General features: G+C 40.6%; 1 protein-coding gene across 4 annotated transcripts in view; it reads left to right on the top strand.

Annotated features, from left to right (window-relative positions):
* The window catches only part of LOC122793445 (probable E3 ubiquitin-protein ligase HERC4), a 1,684,714-nt gene that overhangs the window by 1,630,629 nt on the left and 31,950 nt on the right, over positions 1-22,135 (top strand). For all 4 annotated transcript variants that reach the window (XM_044061446.1, XM_044061448.1, XM_044061445.1 and 1 more), the window contains one exon: positions 17,586-17,685. In XM_044061446.1, the coding sequence (XP_043917381.1) occupies positions 17,586-17,685 (100 nt within the window). The remainder of the gene's footprint in view (positions 1-17,585; positions 17,686-22,135) is intronic.

Here is a 22,135-nt window from a genome sequence, read left to right on the forward strand (position 1 = left end):
TAACTACCACAAGTGCAGTAGTTAACACTGGTGACCAAAGCGTTATGTTAACATGGGTACCCCCCCTCCTCCACTCTTATACACAATGCACACATTCAAATAAAGACACATACCCCACATACACCATACCTATCACTGAGTTAAAAGAATGTTCCTGATGTGTGTTCTCTTACATTTTTACTGGCCTCAGAAATCATGGATGATTATACTTCAGTCATCAATGCAGATGTTGGAGTTTCAGATTTCTTATCCTTCAGTAAATGCATGCAAATGCAAAAGCTGTTACTCTAGCAACTTTGTACATTTATAAAAGGAATAATTAAAACTCATCCCTGATTACGTATCTTGGCTCCACCGTTAATTTTAGATTTTTCTACATTTTTTGAACTATGAGGTTGAGAGGTGTAGTTATATGTGCCCTGTCCTTCTCCCTTGTAACTCACAAACGGTTGCAGGCATTGAATAATGCTCAAGTTCCTCATTATACAATAAAAAAAAAAACCTTGCTACACAAACTCGTCAGTAAGTGCAGTGGTTAATACCACCATTTCCTATGTCGATGAAGAGTTTGAATCCTTTTCCCGTCTCTTTTGTAATTTCCTTTTTTTAACTTTTTAATGTTATTCTAATATTATCCCTGGTGTCTAGTGGGCAGGCAAAGGACTAATATTCTCTAATGGAGATAGAAACACACAGTGTTTGAATTCTTTTTAGTTAATAGGTTCATAGGTTCATAGGTTTATACTAGGCTATCTGGCCTAAGGCATTTATAAGCCTAGCCCAATTTTTTGTGGCTTACGCCACCCCTTATATGAAAAAATACTGTGCCCATTAGTTTGTTGTGCCTCTGTCCAGCAGTGACACAGAGATGATTCCCGGGGTAAACCTACGATCTCCCATCCACAGGTCTAGATTTCTCTTGAACAGAGTCAGCGAGGTGCTCTGCCTCACATGGACCGGGATTTTATTCCACAGCATAGGGAGTCTCTGAGTGATAAATCTATCCCTCCAGCACATCCTATTTATATCCGTGCTAAGGTTTAAGTCGCTTGCTCTAGTGGTTTTGGTGGATTTGGATTTTTTGAGGTGGAGCATGTCCATTAATTCCGGGTTGGACATGGCCTTGTATGTCAGGCACATGTCACCTCTGAGCAGACAGTATGCGACTGAATAGAGCTGGAGTTTCTTCATTCTGGCAGCATATGACAGATTTTGGAGTCCCTTTATCCTTTTGGTTTGGAACTTTTGGGGTCTCTCCAATTGCTGCAGATGTCGGGTGAGATACATCGAATGGGGCATTGTACTCGATCATTGGTCTGATAAGTGAAGAGTACAGGGGAACAATGACCTCACTAGATCTGGATGTGAATCCCTTCATGATCAGGTGGGCAATGTAGAAGGTCTTTCTAACCACTTTAGCAGCGTGAGTGTCAAAAGAAAGGCCACTGTCAACCTGGGTCCCCAGGTCCCTGATAACCTCTTCTGTGCTTAGTGGATTGCCACCTATATGGTAGCTTGGGGTTACCTTCTTTTTCCCGAAGGGTATGACTATACATTTTTTGGTGTTTAACTTCAGGCCATGGCTCTGGCACCAGCTATCTGTTTCCGTGAGTCCCTTCTGAAGGATATCCGTGTCTGATGCACTTTCCACTATGGCGCCCAGTTTGCAGTCGTCTCCAAACTTTGTCAGCCAAAGTCCTCCCATGTTGGCCTGTACTTCTGAGAAGTAGATGCCAAACAATAGGGGGCCAAGGACCGAGCCCTGTGGGACACCACTTGTGACCGGCTTGGAGTCTGACATAGCGCCAGCAACTCTAACCCTGTAGGTTCTATCCTTAAGCCAGTTTGCAACCCATCTTGTGACATATGGGTTTACATTTAAGCTGGTAAGTTTTTCTACAATACCAGTGGGGTATTGTGTCAAAAGCCTTTGCAAGGTCAAGGTAGGCTGTATGGACTGCCTTTCCTCATCAATGGCCTTGGTGACTGTTTCGAAGAAGTCGACCAAGTTCAAAAGGCATGATCTTCCCTTGACAAAGCCAAACTGGGTCGGGTCCAATGTCTGCAAGTCCCCTATATCTTTGTTTATGAGCTCCATTATGATCCTCTCCATAGCTTTGCAGACTAGACTTGTTAAGCTTATGGGGCGGTAATTACCAGGGTCCGTAGAGGCGCCGCCTTTGTGGAGTGGGACCACAGTTGCCGTCGCCACTCATTGCGCACCTATCCTGTGGTTAGGCTGAGATTAAACAGCTGCCTTATGTGCGGGTTTAATTCCTCATTTAGCTCGTGTAGCACACAGCCGGGGACACCATCCGGTCCCATTGATGCTGTGTTTTTAGCTTTAGAGAGAGCAGCTTTCACCTGCGCATTTGAGATGTCCGGGAGGCTACACTCGGCTGGGATAGTTATCTCTCCTTTAGGAGGGGAGAGGGGGTTGAAGTTTGCACTGAACCTGTCTGCCAGTATGTTGGCAATGTCTGTGGGTTCAGTGATTTTTGAATCATTTTGGACTAATTCTGAGCATATCTGGGAGTTTCCACCCAGGTTCCTAACGTAGCTGAAAAAGGCCTTATGATTGTCCTTTGAATCCATGGCAATTTTCTCTCAAAATTGGCCTTAGTTGATTTTATGAGTGCTCGTATTTTTTTACTAATAATGATCAGGGGTGACTTCCCTTTTATGGATTTTGTTCTATCATGTAATAGCTTTCTCCTCTTATTGTAAAGTTTGTTAATGGCTGGGGTCCACCAGACTGGATGTTTGCCCTTTGTGGCAAGAGTCTTGGTTTTATTTGGGATTGCCTGATCCATGCAGTCCTGGAGGTGTTCATAGAAGGCATTTGTAAGGGCTTCCGCAGCTTGGGTTGTGGTTTCCACTGGCTCAGGGGCCTTGAAGGATACCACACCAGTCTTGAGTAGTGTGAAGTTTGCTTTAGAGAAGTTCTTCACTATGGTCTTTTTGTTTGGGGTGGGGCGGGATGTGGATTTCCAGTGAGATTAGTTTATGATCAGATCTCACCAATGAGGGATATACTTGGTGTGGAGCATTTTGTCCCCATGTTTGTGACAATGAGATCTAGTATATTTTCTCCTCTCGTGGGAACAGTGACTAGCTGTTCCATGGCATTTGAATTTATGAACTCCAGGAACCGTTGGGCTAGAAAGTTAGGGCTTGAGTAATGTTCCCAGTCTATATTCGGGTAGTTGAAGTCACCCAATATGATGGTGTTTGGAGATACATTTATACCCTCCAGTGTCTTCAGGAAGGCTGTGTGGGGTTCCAGAGTTTGAGAGGGTGGCCTGTAGCATGCTACAATTTGTAGAGCAGTTTTGCCTATGGTTAGTTGCACCTGGATGGTTTCGAAGCTTGCATTGCCACCAACCTGGAGGTGTGGGTATCCTTTATGAATATGGATACACCCCTCCTTTTGTGGTGTGGTCCGGGTTTTGGGGCGGGCATGATATGAGGTAAAACCTAATAGTGCGGGGTGCTCTCAGGAGCCTTGAACCAGGTTTCAGTTACAGCACAGACATCGATTTTCTCCATACTGAGAAGGGCCTCGAGTGCGTGCATTTTGAGATTTAGACTTCTGGCATTGAGCAGCATTACCCTCAGTTTCTTCCCATTTTGTTTTCTAGGGTGGTAGGTTTAGAATTTGAGCCTTGCCTAAAAAGGCACTATGGGGTGGCAAGAGCCTTAGCCAATATCCGGAATCCCATGGGTGACAGGTGCAAGCCGTCCCTTGAAGCAGCGTGGCTTGTCAAGCATGTCATCCCAGGCAGACAGACACTGGATCCCCTTTGAATGACACCAGACATTAAGCCAATTGTTAAAGCTGATCATCTTGTCTCTATATTGTGGCATCATTCTTGGTGAAGGAAGGATACTGCTCAGTGTTAGGGTCATACCTGCCTGGGCTACATAATCAGAGAGCTCCTCTATGTCTCTTTTCATGTAGTCCAGGGAGGTACGTCTCAGGTCGTTCACACCAGCATGGACAATGACTGTGTCATATTTGTACTTGCCGTGGAGTGACCCGAGTGCTTGTGTTATGTGGCGGATTCTAGCGCCCGATAAGCAGCTTACTGTGACCCTCTCCTTGTTCAGCCTGGTGAGTGGGACGTCAATGTGTCTGACTATGGAGTCACCTATGACAAGTATGTTTGGTGTTGTATTTGGCCTTAAGGGCTGTGACTGCTTTGCACACTGCTTTTGTGGTTTATGTGTTGCTTGTGGGGTGTCTTGAGGTAGCAGTTGTTTGGGTGTCTGCTTTGGAGGCCTCTGCTGTTTAGGTAAATTTTACTCAGAGCCTCGAGTATGTCTTTGTGTGTTTATGTGTTTGATTCAGTGGAGTGGTAGCATTATGTGAGGCTGGTTTTGTGGTGTGTGTAGTTGCCTTCTCCTCCTGTCTGGTCTTGCCAGTCCTGAGTTGAGAGAGCTCAGCCTCCAGTTTGGCTAAATAGCTGCATCTCTCAAGTATTTGTGTTATGTGGGAGGAGGAGAGGGTTGTCTGTGTACATGAGGCAGTTATAACATTGCCTCAAGATTCCCAGATTCACCAGCTGGACCGGAGAGGAGATTGACAACTGACCTTTGGACATGCTAGAATAATATTGGGAAATCCTTAATTGAAAACAAGGGCCAGTGGGGAGTGAGGGTGTAGTGCTTTTAATTTTTAGTGCTGACTTATATAATTGCTTTAGTGAGCAAGTGCCAGGTAACTTGAGTGCAATGTGTTACAAGTAACTAAATGCAAAAGCGACAAACAGTAACTTTCTTTCAAGTGAAACAAGGAAATAAGTACAGTAAGCAATGCAGATATCACTAGTGATCCACAGAAGCTGAGAAGTTGCGTATTAGGTGGAATTAGCTTCCAGGGAAATAACAAGCAAACAAACAACAAGCATATAAACAAAGCTAGATTCAGCAGGCCTGGATCTAGTCTATGCTAGAGCAAACAAGGTGTACCAATTTCAGTAAGATACAGTTCAAATATTCAGGCACTATAAACCTTTAACCAGAAATTCCCAGCTCAGAAGGGCAGAGTCCAGCCTCTTCTCCCACAAGAGTGCAGACCACGAACCTTCTTAATGTAAAATAACTGGCCTGAAGCCCAAGTGCCTAAACCAGAACTAATACACTTGGACACTGGGCTCTCAATCAGCAGTTCCCAACTTAGAAGGATGAAAGCTACCTGTCCTGCCACCACAGTGCTTGCCACAAACCTTCCTAATGTAAAACAACTGGTCTGAAGCCCAAGTGCTTAATCCAAAAGACTTGAATGATAGCTACACTTTAATCAAGTTACAACCAAGCAATAATAAATACCATTGAATACTTTAGAGAATGTCTGGATTAGTGCTCAAGTTACACAAACAAAGCTAGATCCAGCAGGCCCGAATCCAGTCTATGCCACAGCAAACAAGGCACCAACTTCAGTAAGAAACAGTTCAGATATGCATGCACTATAAGCCTTTAACCAGAAATTCCCAGCTCAGAAGGGCAGAGTCCAGCCTCTCCTCCCACAAGAGTGCAGACCACGAACCCTCTTAATGTAAAATAACTGGCTTGAAAGCCCAAGTGCTTAAACCAGAATTAATACACTTTTAGAATAACAGACACTGAGCCCGCAATCAGCAGTTCTCAACCTAGAAGGATGTAAGCTACCTGTTCTGCCACAACAGTGCAGACCACAAACCCTCTCAGTGCAAAACAACTGGTCCGAAGCCCAAGTGTTTAAACCAAAAGGCTTAGAATGAGTTACAGCAAGCATTAATAAATACAATTGAGTATTTTTAAGATGATGCAAAAGTAAAATGAAGTAGGTAGAAACACAAGTACAGTAAAAGCAGATGAAATTTTTTTTTTTTTTTTCTGAACAAGTGCTGAGATCAAAAAAACAGATCTGAGTGCTGAAACTAGAAAACTGGCTAGTTATAAGAAAAAAAAAACAAGCTAGAAGGCTTCCTCAAACACAGAAGGGCTTGGGGCTCAGAAGCCTACAAATAGTCTATACCACTTAACAAGAAAGGCAGGAAATAAGCTTAATTTTTTTTTTCTATTTCCCATATGCTCTCTTTGTACACAGTAGGAGTGCCTGAAATCAGAATATGATCTCACTGCACTCAGTTGAGTGAGCAAATGAGATGGGCCCAGAGGCAGGCTGAGGCGGCAGTTTCAATGCCACTAAGATTAACACCAAAACAAAAACAGTGCGGGTGGGTGGGAATAACTGAAGAGCAGAATAACTTCAGTTAAATATTCCTTCAACACTCCTTCATACACAGTTTAAATCAAATTAAATACTGTATTTTTTTTTAAAAAAAAGTGCCTTTAATTTACACTTTTTACAGTTTCCATGGTATCTAAAGTCACCCCCCCTCAAGCCACATCATCTTTCATATTTTTTATAGGTGCCCTAAAGGAAAGTTGCTAAAGAATTATTATCCCTGGTGCCTGGTGTTCCACGTAACCACTGTTATGTATAAGTGCTGTCGAGGCATGATGTTAAATGTAATCCTTCCCCAATCCCCAATCAAAGTTATATTTAAGTGCCATTAAGGTAGAAGTTGTAAGAGTTATCCTTGATATGTAGTGCTCCTCCTTACCCAATGTTGTAGGATTTGGGAGTCTGGAGGAATGACAGCCCCCCAACACACACCTAACCTACCCAATCTGTAAATCATGTGCTGCAACCTTCTAGGTAGACACACACACCCACACACATACAGTTAAACATGCAGCCTCTCACATACACACAAACCCTAATACAACCTGACTGCTAAACTTCCAAGCACTTTCCTGTACCACAGTTGGTGAACACAAGCTTTTGGGATCATGTTGTTTTGATGTCTGGAGGCCAAGCTAAATATAATGCACATAAAGCCAATGGAATGTTGGACTTAGTCAAGGAAAAAAAAATGTATGTGCTAACCTTTGAATTAGACACAGCAAAACCATTTGCTTGAGATTCATAGAATTCAATATTTAAAGTACTTTAAAAATGTGGTTTTCCACTCCAATTAACAAAGCCTATGCACTGCATTTTTATTGTTAGTACGGTACCAACATTTCACATAGTATTCATCTTGTGTGTGAGTCAAAACAGGGATGTCCACTGTCTCCATTATGATCTGCTTTACCTATAGAGCCTTTAGCAGAGACACTTGTCCTCAGAGTGTAAATTTATGTGCAGGTACTCTTTTTATGCTAACACATTCTGGTATTTATAACTCAAATTTAATTGATATTTTAGGAGAATTTGGAAAACTTTTAAATTGTATACTTAATTTTGATATGCACAAATGTTTTTTATTTAAACTATTGGACTCAAATCATTTGTACCTTAATTAATGCAGACAGGAATAATAAGCTTCTAAGACAAGTTAAATGCCATACAGTGTGACACTGGAAATATATCAAATAAACATTGCTCAACTCTTTTCTTACCAGAAGATCATAAATTAAAGATAAATGTTTCATCAAAGATGCAGTGTTGTTACTGGTTGAAATCAAACATGTAAAATTATTATTTTTGGTATTTTAGTACTGTGGTAAAAAGGAAGCAGCTGTTTGAAATACATTTCCTAGAGCCCGCAGTATTTTTTAATTTCTGTCAGATAGCTAGTTTCAATTGCAGATTTTTTTCTGGATTTCTGTTATTCATTATACTCTGCTCTGCCATCAGTGGTCTGCCATCTTGACTCATGTTATTCCCTTCTTTGCCATCTTGACTCATGTTATTCCCTTCTTTGCCATCTTGACTCATGTTATTCCCTTCTTTGCCATCTTGACTCATGTTATTCCCTTCTTTGCCATCTTGACTCATGTTATTCCCTTCTTTGCCATCTTGACTCATGTTATTCCCTTCTTTGCCATCATGACTCATGTTATTCCCTTCTTTGCCATCTTGACTCGTGTTATTCCCTTCTTTGCCATCTTGACTCGTGTTATTCCCTTCTTTGCCATCATGACTCATGTTATTCCCTTCTTTGCCATCTCGACTCATGTTATTCCCTTCTTTGCCATCTTGACTCGTGTTATTCCCTTCTTTGCCATCTTGACTCGTGTTATTCCCTTCTTTGCCATCTTGACTCATGTTATTCCCTACTTTGCCATCTTGGCTCATGTTATTCCCTTCTTTGCCATCTTGACTCGTGTTATTCCCTGCTTCTGCCCAGTCCTTTTTCTTGCCTTCCATGACACCTCCTGAATACCAATAATCCCAATTATATTTTCTAGCCTTCGGCAGACATTAGTTTTGTTCAGTTTGTTTCATTCCAGATAGTCTCACAATGCTAAACGTTGGTTCTAAACTGCTTCCTTCTGTATGTAATAAAGTTTATAACTTCTCCTTATATGTTGTTGCTCTTTTAGCATTCAGCCTTAAGGAAAGAAAGTGTTACTATTCAAATTTGTTTATGTTTTAAATTTAAATCTGTAGCTGATGTTTTAGCAGAATCTGATATTCCCAAAAGCGTTTGAAAGCTGTAAAGAGTCTATGAGTCTGGATAAAAACAGGATAGGTGACTCTCCTCTTCGGAGGGTGACTACATATGTCTTTCTCAGTCTGCCCAAGAGCCACCCCTTAATTTTAAAACAACAACTTGTGTTTCGTCTATCCCTACCCATGTAGTTGGATCTCATGCATTCATTTCTGCTCATATAATGTTTGCAGGAATAAATAAAATATTCTCCTAGTTAGGGTTCAGCAAATTAACTTAATTCTGTTTTTGTTCATGAAACGATAAGTGTTTTTAAATTGCTCAAATTTGGCAAGATATGCTAAAGGAGCAGTTTCTGGTTTCCAGTTTCTTAAACCATTTGATAAGTTATTCAGGTTTTAAATTCCTAAACCCTTTACTTTATATTTGGTTTCTACACTTCTAAAACACTTTACTTTGGTTTCCTCACTTCCTGAAGCTCGATCATGTAATATCGTTCCAAACTCTTTGTAAACTCATTTAGTTATTTAGCCTGGTTATTCACCTGTAATTTCCACAAACTTTGTTATAATCTGTCTTTTCCTTTAGGGCTTCTCAAATCTTAATTAGATCTGATATTTCATCTAAAGATACAAAGATCAATATCTCACTAAAAATGATGGAAATCAAAGTCTAAACCAACCGCATGTGAATTAGTAAACACTGTAACAGGTACAAAAAGCACAGGAAGTGAGATCTTTACAAAAGGGTAGAGTAAATTACCTAGAAAAAAATGGAAATTGTGGGAACAATACATGCAGAAAAAATGTTTTGGAGGAGGATTGAGGTTTAAAAGAAGGCAGGAATTGAACAATTTATGTAATGTTGGATTGATTATACTGTACAGAAGAATATGTGTGATGTATAATGTTTGTAAATGTGAACTTGTTAATATGGTTTGTTTACTTTTATATAAATGTAAGTTTGCCTTTGTCACAAGTGATAATTCAGTAAACATTTTTTAAATGATTTCTTTCTTTTCCTGTTAATGGTATCCTCATATAACTTACACTCATTTTGATGCAAATAACTTATGTATTGTCTTCTCTTTGTACCCTTCTTCTGCTTCTGAAATCTGAGCTGTAGCAAGAAGCTTTGGTGCTGCGGTAGCGTTGTCGTCTCACAGTAAGACGTTGTCCTCTTCGATTCTCAGCTAAAGTGTTTTCTGTGTGGAGACATTCGTGAATGGGTGTACCTTCGTTTAAGGTTGTGTGTCAGGGCTGGCAACTCGGCATGTAAAAATCTACTGCCAATCATTAGCGGACCGGACTTCTGCTGTGGCGACCCCTAACCGGGAAAAGCCGAAAAACACAACATCAGGAAGCTTTTTTTATCTCTCTAAGTTATACAATATACTGTAAATGGTTTAAACATTTATCCTTCAAATTGCCTTTGCAGTGCTAGAATATACCTTGAATTCATCCACTTTTCATTTTCATCACTGTTTCTCGTAATTTATTTTTTTTTTGGTATTTGCTTTGCCTCCCTTCTCAAATATTATACTAAATAAAATAAGCCATTTACTGAGGAATTTCTGTCTGTTCTTACCAGATTATAAACAAGGCAATGGTTGATTCTATTCATTTAAGGCCACCATCACCCATTTTAATACTTGTTGTTTCTTAATCATAGTATCCTACAAACGACAGCTACTGATACTTGTGCAATAAACTGTCTGTCATTGCATTCTGATTTCATTTTATTGTCTAAGAGACACATTCTTTGAAAATATTATATCTTAAATCTCATGCACCAACATGCTAGTGTTGCAAGTGACAGTCTTTAAATAATTTATTTTTTAACTTCTTCACCTCAAAATTCAAAAATCTCATGTAGAGTACTTCCCAGTACCATGGCATGTTATTTATTGATGTATTGCAAAGAAAAAAAGCTAAAAATGCTGCAGTAGAGATGAGTTGATGAAAAAAAACACTTCAACTTTGTGATTCATATCCACTAATTAAATCAGCTTTTTATGTGCATCCGTCTTGATACTAGATCAAGTGCAGTAAATGTATCATAAATGCACCTCTCTGTTAGTCTGGCCTGCTCAGCTTATTAACATTTTTCACAACAACCTTCCTAGTTTGGAGATAATAGAATAGATTATTAAGCTGCTCCAGTTCCTGAAACCTTATGTATTATTTTCCCCAGAAAATATAAATATCTGCCTTGGCAAAAACTGGTCTGAATGTTAAACCATGTAGGGTTACCACCTGTCCCACTTTGCGAGGGACAGTCCCTCTTTGGGCAGTTGTGTCCTGCAAAAAAATTGAAAAAATGGCAAATGTCCTGAGATTTTAGGAAAACAATGTCTCCTATATTTTCTTTAATAGTTGCATAAAACAGTTATTTTCGATCTGAAACACCTAAATGTTATAAGAAGCAGAATAAGCAACTAAAATGCTACAAGAATAAGATGTTATTCTGGCAAAAAAGTGAAGTTCTGTCCTTTGTACTGGCCGTGGGTATGTTTTGCCCTACAAAATCTAACGTTTCTGCAAAAAATGTCCCACTTTGAGCTTTTGAAAAGGTGGCAACCCTAAAACCATGTAAGATAAAAACTCTTAGTAAACCGTGAGAGGGCACAGAACATAGGAATGCTTTACAGGGCTGGTTGTGGGGTAGATACCATTTTTAAGGTGAAAGAAGGCACAGAACCTTTTTCATGCTTTATTCTCTTTCCCCAGTTACTAGACAAAACATAACATTGCCTTTGTTATATTTGTGAATATTCCTTTGTTCATCTTAAACTCACTAGCACAGCAATAGCTTTGACTGTAGTTGTTCCTCCTGTGCTGAGTCCCAGTGTCCCTGATTCTTACCATGGTCTTTTGTCCAATGTCTCTGATGCTGCCTGTATTTCTTGCACTTTGTAGGATTCCTTTCTGCACTGCATGACATTTTGTCAGGTTTGTTGCTGATTTGCCAGTGCAAAAATTGTAACTCAGTCTACCTATCATTCTGAAGTAGTGGCTACAGTAAACGACACTGAGAAATATCGCCTATGAGAAATTGAATTCAGATTTCATTCTTACAGCTGTTGCATAGAAGTAAACAGTTGATTACTATAAATGAATGTGCTTGGATCTCTTTGTTATGTACTTGATCAGATATATGCAACAGTTGGAAAGTCTACAGAGATTCCGTACTAGGAGAATCAAGGGTATTAACACATTGTCCTATACAGATCGCCTTAAAGACTTGTCTCTATACTTTTGTCTCCTACAGGTTACTGAGAGGTGATCTATGCCTGGCTTAAAAGGCATCCTTAGATCCAGCTCTGACACACCTTTTGAACATCCACAAAATGAACAGCATCAGAACCACTAGATCCAAAGATTTAAATTTTGATTGTGACACAAATAAGACATGTTGGTGAGACAGATGTGTGCCTTAGGGGATTCCCCATGCTCTGGAACAGGTTCTCCATCCATGAGAAGCACAGTCTATCAATAACTCTATTTAAGCATGACCTTGACCAATGGATGGGAAATCAGAAATTCACCCCAGGTCTGATAATCATGTCTGTGATAGAGGCAGACAGTAATACTCAACTTAACATACCCCCCCACATAACCTATAGAATGTTCCTAACATACCCTTCCTGATAAATAGGTTGGATTGCAACTATGGAGACATGCAGAAGATAGTATATGTAGCACACAGACTGCGTGCACTTTTGTACATGTCAGGGATAAAAGTGCATGCGAGAGCCTGTCCCTCATGTAGATAATCACATCTGTACTGACTGCACAATGTGGGTGATGCATCTACTTTTAGTCAGCAAAGACACTGGCCTGGTGCTTCTGTTTACAGTTTGATCATGTCTCTGTACTCATTCAAGAATAAAGTTTACAACACGTATGTTTGGTACTCATAAATGTGAATATAATTGTGCAGCTTTTAAAAAAGCAGCAAAACTTGACACCCCTGTTACATTAAAATACGGTCCAGGCATGGCCGGCCTTAGGCATAGGCGAACTAGGCAACCGCTTACTTAGTTTCTTTACTTCTTCACTTTTCAGTTTCACCGCCCGCGCCCATATTGTAGCATTTGTGCCCTCCTCCACTTCCATAGTCCAAAGCACGATTCCACAGCAAATAGCATGGCTCTCTACTGTGGTCTTCCATCCCCCCCACCGCACCTATGTGATGAGTGACAGTCTCAGTGGCTACTCTTGTGATGCTTTCATACCACTGACGCTACTGCTTCAGTCGACAGTATATAGCTCAGATCACGCCCGCCTCGCATTCCTTTCTTCATTAACGAGATAGAGGCGGGCGCGTCTATTAGCTTTCATTACTTCCTGAAACAATCTCTGGATGGACGTGCTTGAATCATTGTCGGCCTGGTTCTCCTCACCATGCGGGCTACACAAACAGTGATTTTGGGGGGTATGTTTTGTGTCTGCCTGCTTCATTGCTTTTGATTGCCTTAAGGTAAGTTGGATGGATTGTATCATATTATATATTTGCTCAGGCAGGCAGCACGCTTATGTTAGGGTCTGGGAAATCTTTGTAAGAGATAATTAATTATCCAGAAAAAAAGAAAATAATGTATCATGCTCCCAGGGTACATTAACATGCGCTCGCACATAAAAGCAGTAAGACAGTGTTCCGCATACAGGGCCAAGTGGAAATATCTTCTTAATACGATTCTTTGCATGCAGTGATGTTGGTGTCGGTTTGTAGCCGAGGTATTTTACTTGTTTTCTTTTCAGTGATGTTGGCATCAGTTTGTAGCTGAGGTATTTTAGTTGTTTTATTTTCCGTGATGCTAGTGTTTACCATTGCAAGTACTGAACATGCTGTAACATAACCCCCCAAATAAGTTTAAGATTTTAGATTTTTAGTGATTCCTTAAGGGATAGACTAATGGTTTTGTGCAATGTATTTAGTCAATAGAAAACCCAGGAATCAAAACAAACCAACAGGAAAACCAGATCCAATGGAACCAGTCACAAGAAAAGTGTCTCCTTCAAAATAGGTTTATTTAGCACTTTTGTCAGTATATAACAAATTACATTCTGTGTTTTGGAGACACTTTTTTCTGATTGGTTCCATTGGATCTGGTTTTCCAGCTAGTTTATTTTGTTACTGTCGTTTACCATGATTAAAATATACAAAAGCAAAACACTATATTGTTATTGGACGGGATAATCCCAGTCACTGAGCCATACATTTGAAAAAATAATGCTAGTGTTGCTGTTTTCAGCCACTGGTTCTGTGTGTGCATGTACACAGAAATGATGACAGTCTTTTGTAAAGCTGGATGTAGTCTCCAGAGTAGGTGGTGCCAATTTTATGATCCTCATCTGAAATGAAATGGTGGTATCAAAAATGTCACAATATGTGGGTGTTCATGAAACAAGAAAGCTGAGAGTGAGGGATTTGAGGGGTGTGGGGCTGAAAGGCTACTCTACACGAATAAGCAAAGATGTGAACATGAACCTAACAGCCTGCAACTGCATGCATGCAGTTCAGTTTTTTTTTCAAAATGCTGCTGTACTGTGTCCATGAGGTATTGAAGAGAACATCTGCAGGCAGTTTGTAATTGCTGTTATTTTTATTTGTTCTTTTGTTACCTGGCAAGGCTCTCAAGGTAATCTATAGTGCGGATGTTTCTCAACAACTGTCCCTCATGAATCTTGCCAGGTAAAGAGCTAATAAAAATAAAGGTTCAGGTACCAGGTTTCTGCAGTTGTTTTTGTTTTAAATGCTGTGTTAGGGTCGGGAAAATCTCCTTTTTACCGAAAGATAAAGTTACGCTAGCCAGAAAATAAAGTAGCATGCTGCAAGCATGCATTTGAGTTTTAATTTGTTCAGAATGCTGTTGTGCACAGAATCAGATGAGTTATCACTGAAGAGAACATCTGCAGGCAGTCAGTAATTGCTTTTATTTTTATTATTTGTTTTGTTACCTGGCAAAGCTCACAAGGTAATCTATAGTGTGGATGCTTCTCAACTGTACCTCGTGAATCTTGCTAGGTAAGAAAAGAACTAATAAAACTAAAGGTTCAGGTACCAACTTTCTCCAGGTGTTTTAAATGTTATGTTAGGGTCGGGAAAATCTCCTTTTTGATAAAAGATAATTAAGCTGCATGCATACACCTGAGTTTTAATTTGTTCAACATGCTGTTGTGTGCCACTGAGATATCACTCAAGAATGCAGTCAGTCAGTATTGCCAAAGTTGAGTTTCTTAACGCTCCCTGAACTGCATTTTGAATTCAAACTTGTACTTCTAGTACTGTAGAGTTACAGTGCAGTTTTTTTTATTTTTATGGTTTGAGTCTGTTTTCTCACACTGCACTGTTTGCGGTTTTTGTTGAGTTGCTAACACTCAGAAATTTTGTAACAAGCTGTTAAGATTCTGCTCTGCTTTGAGAATGACGTTACTGATTGTTTTTGATGTAGACTTACTGTACACATACTATATTTACTAAGTGTGTGATATTTGTACACCACAGTGCCTGGCTATTTAGTTGTAATTTTCCTTTTGAAATTTTGTAGGGAAGTTAATCAGTGCAGTTACCTGAAAAGGTATTTGGTAGTGGTGGTAGGTTTCATAGATCACATGCTGCTGAAGTTAAAAATACCTATTGATTAAAACATAAATGAAAAAATAATTGAATTTACTTGGCATTCTTGCCATAGCAGAGGAATAGCACTGTGTATCTGTGGGTCTGAGTGATGTTGGAGACCTAATGTACAGCAGTAGCAGTGAACTTTGTAAACATGGGGTAGAAGATTTCATATTTCAACTGTGTGACTTTATAAAATATATCAAAAAGGTGAATTTGTTTTCTCTTTGTAGTACTCTGAATGAATGGTCATTGTATCTCACAGCACTGAGTATTTCATATGCATTGGTTTATATATAAACTGACGACAACTTACCTTTTTAGCAGTGTTTTTGTCATTAATAAGCTCATTTATGCCTGTGTGCGTGGCTCAAATGGGGGTGTTTCTTGACTATGGTGTGGGCGGGGCTTAAGGGGCACCGTAGCATTACTTCACCTAGGGTGCCATTTCGGCTAAGGCCGGCACTGGGTCCAGGGACTGTTTCTTCTCACACCATTGTTATTTACATACACAAATTCCAAGACTGACGCACATCATAAGTAGGTGAATACCCCAAGATAATGTAATTCCTGAATTAGTAAACAGCAGTATTATTTTTATTTATTATTATTTGTTTACCGGGAAATTCCAACTGGACACAGGTCCTTTTTCAGTGGAGGCCCCAGAAGAAAAGCGCTACAGAACAATAAATGAGCAGCAGAGTACATGAAGAACAATTGAATATACATACAATAGCAAATAACACATACTGCAGCAAACATTCGCTATACATACAATATGAAACATAGTAATGAACAGATATACCAATATCTAGCTAGAGGCTAGGAATACAGGTAGGATGTATATACAGATAGTGCTAAGCTCAAATGGATACTGTTCTAAATTCATATACCTAAATCTTGTATACAAATATTGCACTAAACTCAAGCCGATATAAAGCATAAACTCTACACGAAGGTGGAAGAAGCTAGAAGGGCTAATGGGATGGAAGGGGAAGATAGAGGAGTAAGAGGGGAGACTGAATGAGTAGTATATGTGGTAGTGAGTGGAAGCTATGTGTGAAAGTAAAAGCCACATGTTTGTGTTTGCATATACAAATGTTGTGAAATGTAGCCTTGCCCCTTGTAATAGGAAATCTATAACAGCCAACTAAATTATAACCAGCAGAGACAGATGAGACCTCAGTTTCACATCTCAGTCAGCTTGATATTTCAAGAGTTATATAGACAGTAAGAGCAGCAGGGCTTCAGCTCATCAGCATGGTCCAGGGGTCACAAAAAGAAGCATTAAAAACAGTATCTCTGGCACCATCTTCTAAATCCCCACCCAAGGACGAATTCCTATCCACCACCTCAGCTTCATACCAGTCTACAGCCCCTTAATATTTTATTTTTGTTTGTCTTTGTTGAAACTGACGTCTACCTTTTGGTCAGCTCACCTTCCTCATTTTGTTCACTCAGGTGCATGTTTGTCTAACATCTCCTTTTAATTTTTTTTTCTTTTTTTTTTTACATTTGTAAATCAAGAGTTTTTTTCAGCCCCCCAAGTTCCCACTTTAAGTAATGCAGTCTGCTGTGACACAGCCAGATCCTATTTAAGTTTGTCTGAAAGAAAACAACAGTTGTATTTAAGTCACTTGTCTGTGCAGTATTAACATTGTACCATCACTCACTCACCTAATATGCAGAGCTTGGTATTCACTTCCTAGTAATGCTTCTGGTTATGAAACACACACACACACACACACATATATACAAACACACACACACACAGGCATTTTTTCACCCTCCCATTGTGACTTTCTTTGTTAAGGCCCAGATGTGACAGCAATACCATGTTATTTAGTCTGTGTGTCGTTTTTATATTATTTGCTAGACAACAGAACAATTTACTAAATGCCTAACGAGAGCTACTATGAACAATAAGCTCTTCTATAATGGGCTGTGTTTTAAAGTCGGGTGCAACACTATCCAGGGAGGCCACTAGCATCAAAAAAGGGTTCTGGGATAGAGGCTGCCACAATTCAACCCATCCAAGGGGATAAGGTCTATTAATGTTAGACTTCTAATTAAAGTCACTCATTCGCCAAACATTTAGAAGTGAAAATGGGTTTGTTTTAAGAACTGTTTGAAATGCTGCAGTTGTTTCTCTTAACCAAGATTGCTTGTCTGTAACTCACCTGTGCCTCTTCCTTTGTCAGAAATGTTGGTCTACCTATTCTGAGAAGATATAAAAGCATTTGGTCCCATGAGAAGTACCATGTGGCATATATTAAGTATGACTGATTTTGGCGATTAGTTTATAGCAGTAATTAGCCAGGCTTCATCTGAAACAAAGTTACACAAATGATTGCATATTCTGATACAAGACGGAGTGATCCAAGTTAAAACAAATCAGATATAATTAAGTTAAAGCAAGGGTTATGCATTGTATTTAATGTTGCTGTTTATTGTGAAGTTGTGGTGCCACACAATTGCAAATAACTAAAGTTTTGTTTTGTATTGCATAAACAGAATGTGAAATACAGAGGGTACGATGTCTCCAGTGAAGTTATCAAGAATTTCTGGACAGCTTTTCATGGTCTTTCAGAAGAAATGAAGAAGAGGTTCCTAGGTAAATAAATATTTTCTTTCCTGATGTAACTATTAAAAAGTGCCTTTTTAGTTCTTTGTAAAATAGAGATTTTATTGGCATTAACAAATAAAACATATGCTGGCCAAGGCGTGATCTCATTCTAATAAACACTCCTGTCCGTGCTGATTTATTGACAGTGATTTTGCTTTTCCTTCATCTTGCATATCTTCTCCTTCACAATTTGTAAGTTGTCCTTAGCTGAGAAGGCTTCATGTATATCCCTGGACACTGGTTACTGTCCACGCTACTGCAGTGCAATGAATACATAGCTACAGTAGACCCAGACAGGTCCTCCCTCATCACCCAGCTCATGATTCAAAGATCTACACCCCTTCCCACCTGTCATTTCAGTTCTTAGAAACCTAAGGCAACTGCTATTGTACTGTAGTGTAACATCTCAGTGCTTTCAGCTATGTCTGGTCACTGAAGACATGAAATAAACCAGGGATAATTATAAAGTAAAACAGATGTAAATCTAAGCAGTCAACCATGGCAGCTGCTGTATAAAATCATAGATTTTATTCAAAGAAGGAAAATAAACCATAAAAGCAAAGCTAAAACACAGATGAGCAATTTCACACCTTTCTACATCTATTGGTTTCTTGGATGTGCATGTAATGATTACTGAAATGGGATAACTACCAAATTATATAAGAAAGGTTGCAGCAAGAGTGCATTTGTGCAGTTTTGCACGATTTTGCGCATAGCGCAGCATCGGGCAGCACCAGTTAAACAGGTTTAAACTATTCCCGGCTCCACAAAGTCTGCTTTTCACTTTTTCCCTTAGAACTGTTCTAAATCTCAAAGTAAGCACTCTATTTTCATTCTAAAGCCCTGCAGTTGCTCATATAAGTAATCTTATAAGTAAACACTAATAAACTAAAGCACTACACCCTCTTATACTCCCTTTAAGTACTTGGCTCCCTATTGGTCCTTTTTGATTAGTCAAAAAGTAGTTCTTTATACTATTCTGGCATGTCCAAAAGTCAGTTTCGGGTTTACTCTCCAGTCCAGCTGGTGAATCTGGGAATCTTGAGGCAATGTTACAACTGCCTTATGTACACAGACCACCCTCTCCTCCTCCCAACAAGCTCAAATATATGTGAGAGATGCAACTATATAGCCAAACTAGAGGCTGAGCTCTCTCAACCCAATACTGGCGCAGTCAGTCAGGAGGAGAAGGCAACCACACACACCACAAATCCAGTCTCACATAGACCTATCGCAACAGAAAGCCAAACACATAAACACACAAAAACATACTCGGAGGCACTAAATAAAAATCTGCCGAAGCAGCAGAGACCTCCAAAGCAGACATCCAAGCAACCACTACCCCACAACAATACCCATGTATCACATAGTTCACAAAGTCAGTTTGCCACACAGTCACAGCCCTTAAGGCTAAACAACACACCTAATACGCTTGCAATAGGTGACTCTATTGTCAGACACACTGACGTCCTACTCACCAGGCTGAACAAGGAGAAGGTCACTGTAAGCTGCCTGTCGGGTGCCAGGATCCGCCACATAACACAAGCACTCAGGTCACTCCAAAGCAAGTACAAATATGAATCCATCATTGTCCATGCTGGTGTGAATGACCTGAGACATACCTCCCTGGACTACATGAAAAGAGACATAGAGGAGCTCTCTGATCATATAGCCCAGACCAGTATGACCCTGACCTTGAGTAGCATCTTACCCTCACAAAGAATGATGCCACAGTATAAAGACAAAATGATCAATTTTAACAATTGGTTAAAGTATTGGTGTCATTCAAAGGGGATCCAGTGTCTGTCAGCCTGGGATGACATGCTCGACAAGCCACCTTGCTTCGCTAGGGACTACATGCACCTGTCACCCCTGGGCTTTCGAATACTGGCTAAGGCTCTTGCCACCCCCATAGTGCCTTTTTTAGGCAAGGCTCAAAAGACAAACCCACCTCCATAGACAACACAAAGAAAAAGAAACTAAGGGTAATGCTGCTCAACGCCAGAAGTCTAAACCTCAAGATGCACGCACTCGAGGCTCTCCTCAGTATGGAGAATATTGATATCTGTGCAGTAACAGAAACCTGGTTCAAGGCTCCCGAGAGCACCCCAGCACTACCAGGTTATACCTCAAAAAGCGCTTAACAGTAAATACGTGTGTGCCTCTTTAATATGCCCATTGGATTACATAGTTTATACCTCATACCATGCTTTTCGGGCCCAAAACTCAGACTGAACCACAAAAAGAGGGGGAGTATCCATATTCATCAATGATACCCACCCCTCCAGGTTAGTGGCACTGCATGAAGCATCGGAGACCATCCATGTGCAACTAACAGTGGGCAAAACTGCCTTTCAGTTTGTAACCTGCTAAAGACCACCCTCCCAAACTCAGGAACCACACTTGGCTTTCCTGAGACCACTGGAGAATATGAAGGTCTCTCCAAACACCATTATATTGGGTGACTTCAACTACTCAAACATAGACTGGGAGCACTACTCAAGCCCCAACACCCTCGCCCAACAGTTCCTAGAATTTATAAACTCAAATGCTATGGAACAACTGGTCACCACTCCCACAAGAGGGGAAAACATATTGGACCCGATCATCACCAACATGGGGACTCTATGTTCCATGCCAGAGGTATACCACTCATTGGTAAGATCTGACCATAAATTAATCTTACTGGACATCCATATCCCGTCCCCACCCCTAGCCAAGGAAACCATGGTGAAGAACTTCTCAAAAGCAAACTTTACACTTCTCAAAACTGAGGTGGAATCCTTCAAAGCCCCCGGGCCAGTGGAAAATACGTCCCAAACCGCAGAATCCTTTACAAATGCTTTCTATGGACACCTGCAGGAATGCATGGATCGTGCTATCCCAAATATTACCAAGACTCATTCCTCCAAAGGCAGGAGACCTGTCTGGTGGACCCCAGCCATAAATAAGCTATACAACAGAAGGAGGAAGCTACTACATGATAGAGCAAAATCCCAAAAAGGGAAGGCATCTCTGATCAGTACTAGCAAGAAATTACGATCCCTCATAAAATCATCTTAGGCCAGCTTTGAAAGAAAAATTGCACAAGATGCTAAAGATAATCACAAGGCCTTCTTTAGTTATGTCAGGAACCTGGGTGGCAACTCCCAGATATGCTCTGAGTTAGTTCAAATTGACAAAAAATATACTGAACCTACAGACAACATCCTGGCAGACAGGTTCAGTGCAAATGTCTATCCCAACAGAGTGCAGCCTCCCTGACATCACAGATGCACAGGTGAAAGCTGCCCTCTCCAAAGCAAAAAACACAGCATCAATGGGACCGGACGGTGTCCCGGGCTGCGTCTTACACGAACTCTAAGAAGAACTGAACCCTCACATAAAGTCACTGTTCAATCTCAGCCTTACTACAGGATATGTACCCAAGGAATGGCATACAGCAACAGTGGTCCCACTCCACAAAGGTGGTGCCACAACGGACCCCAGAAACTATCGCCCTATAAGCCTGACTAGCCTGGTCTGCAAAGCTATGGAGCATATCATCATGAAACTCATAAACAAAGACATTGGGAACCTCCAAACACTGGATCCTACCCAATTCGGCTTTGCTAAGGGCAGATCTTGCCTCTTGAACCTGGTCAACTTCTTTGAAACAGTCACCAAGGCCATAGATGAAGGGAAGGTAGTCCACACAGCCTACCTGGATCTCGCAAAAGCCTTCGACACAATACCTCACTCGGGCATCATAAATAAGCTCACCAGCTTAAATATCAACCCCTATGTCACAAGATGGGTTGCAAACTGGCTCAGGGATAGAACCCACATGGTCAGAATTGCAGGTGCCATGTCAGACTCTAAACCAGTTACAAGTGGCATCCCACAAGGCTCAGTCCTGGGACCTCTCTTGTTCGGTATATATTTCTCTGAGGTACAGGCTAACATGGGAGGACTATGGCTGACCAAGTTCGCAGATGACTGCAAACTGGGTCCCATAATCAACTCGCCGACTGACACAAGCATCCTCCTAAAGGGTCTCACAGAGATGGATAACTGGTGCCAGAGCCATGGCCTAAAGCTAAATGCCAAAAAGTGCATAGTCATCCCCTTTGGGAAAAACAAAGTGCTCACAAATTACCACATAGGTGGTAATCCATTAAGTAAGGATTTGGGGACCCACGTAGATAGCAATCTCTCCTTTGACAATCACGTTGGCAAAGTGGTTAGAAAGACCTTCTATATAGCCCACCTTATCACGAAAGGGTTCACATCTAGATCAAGAGAGGTCATTGTGCCCCTCTACTCATCACTCATCAGGCCCATAATTGAATACAATGCCCCATTTGGGATGTACCTTACCCAACACCTGCAGCACCTGGAAAGACCCTAAAAGTACCTCACCAAGAGGATCAAGGCACTCAACAGATGCCCTACGCAG

Source organism: Protopterus annectens, chromosome 2.part0 (genome assembly GCF_019279795.1).
Source record: "Protopterus annectens isolate FY-2018-M chromosome 2.part0, PAN1.0, whole genome shotgun sequence".
Taxonomy (NCBI): domain Eukaryota; kingdom Metazoa; phylum Chordata; order Ceratodontiformes; family Protopteridae; genus Protopterus; species Protopterus annectens.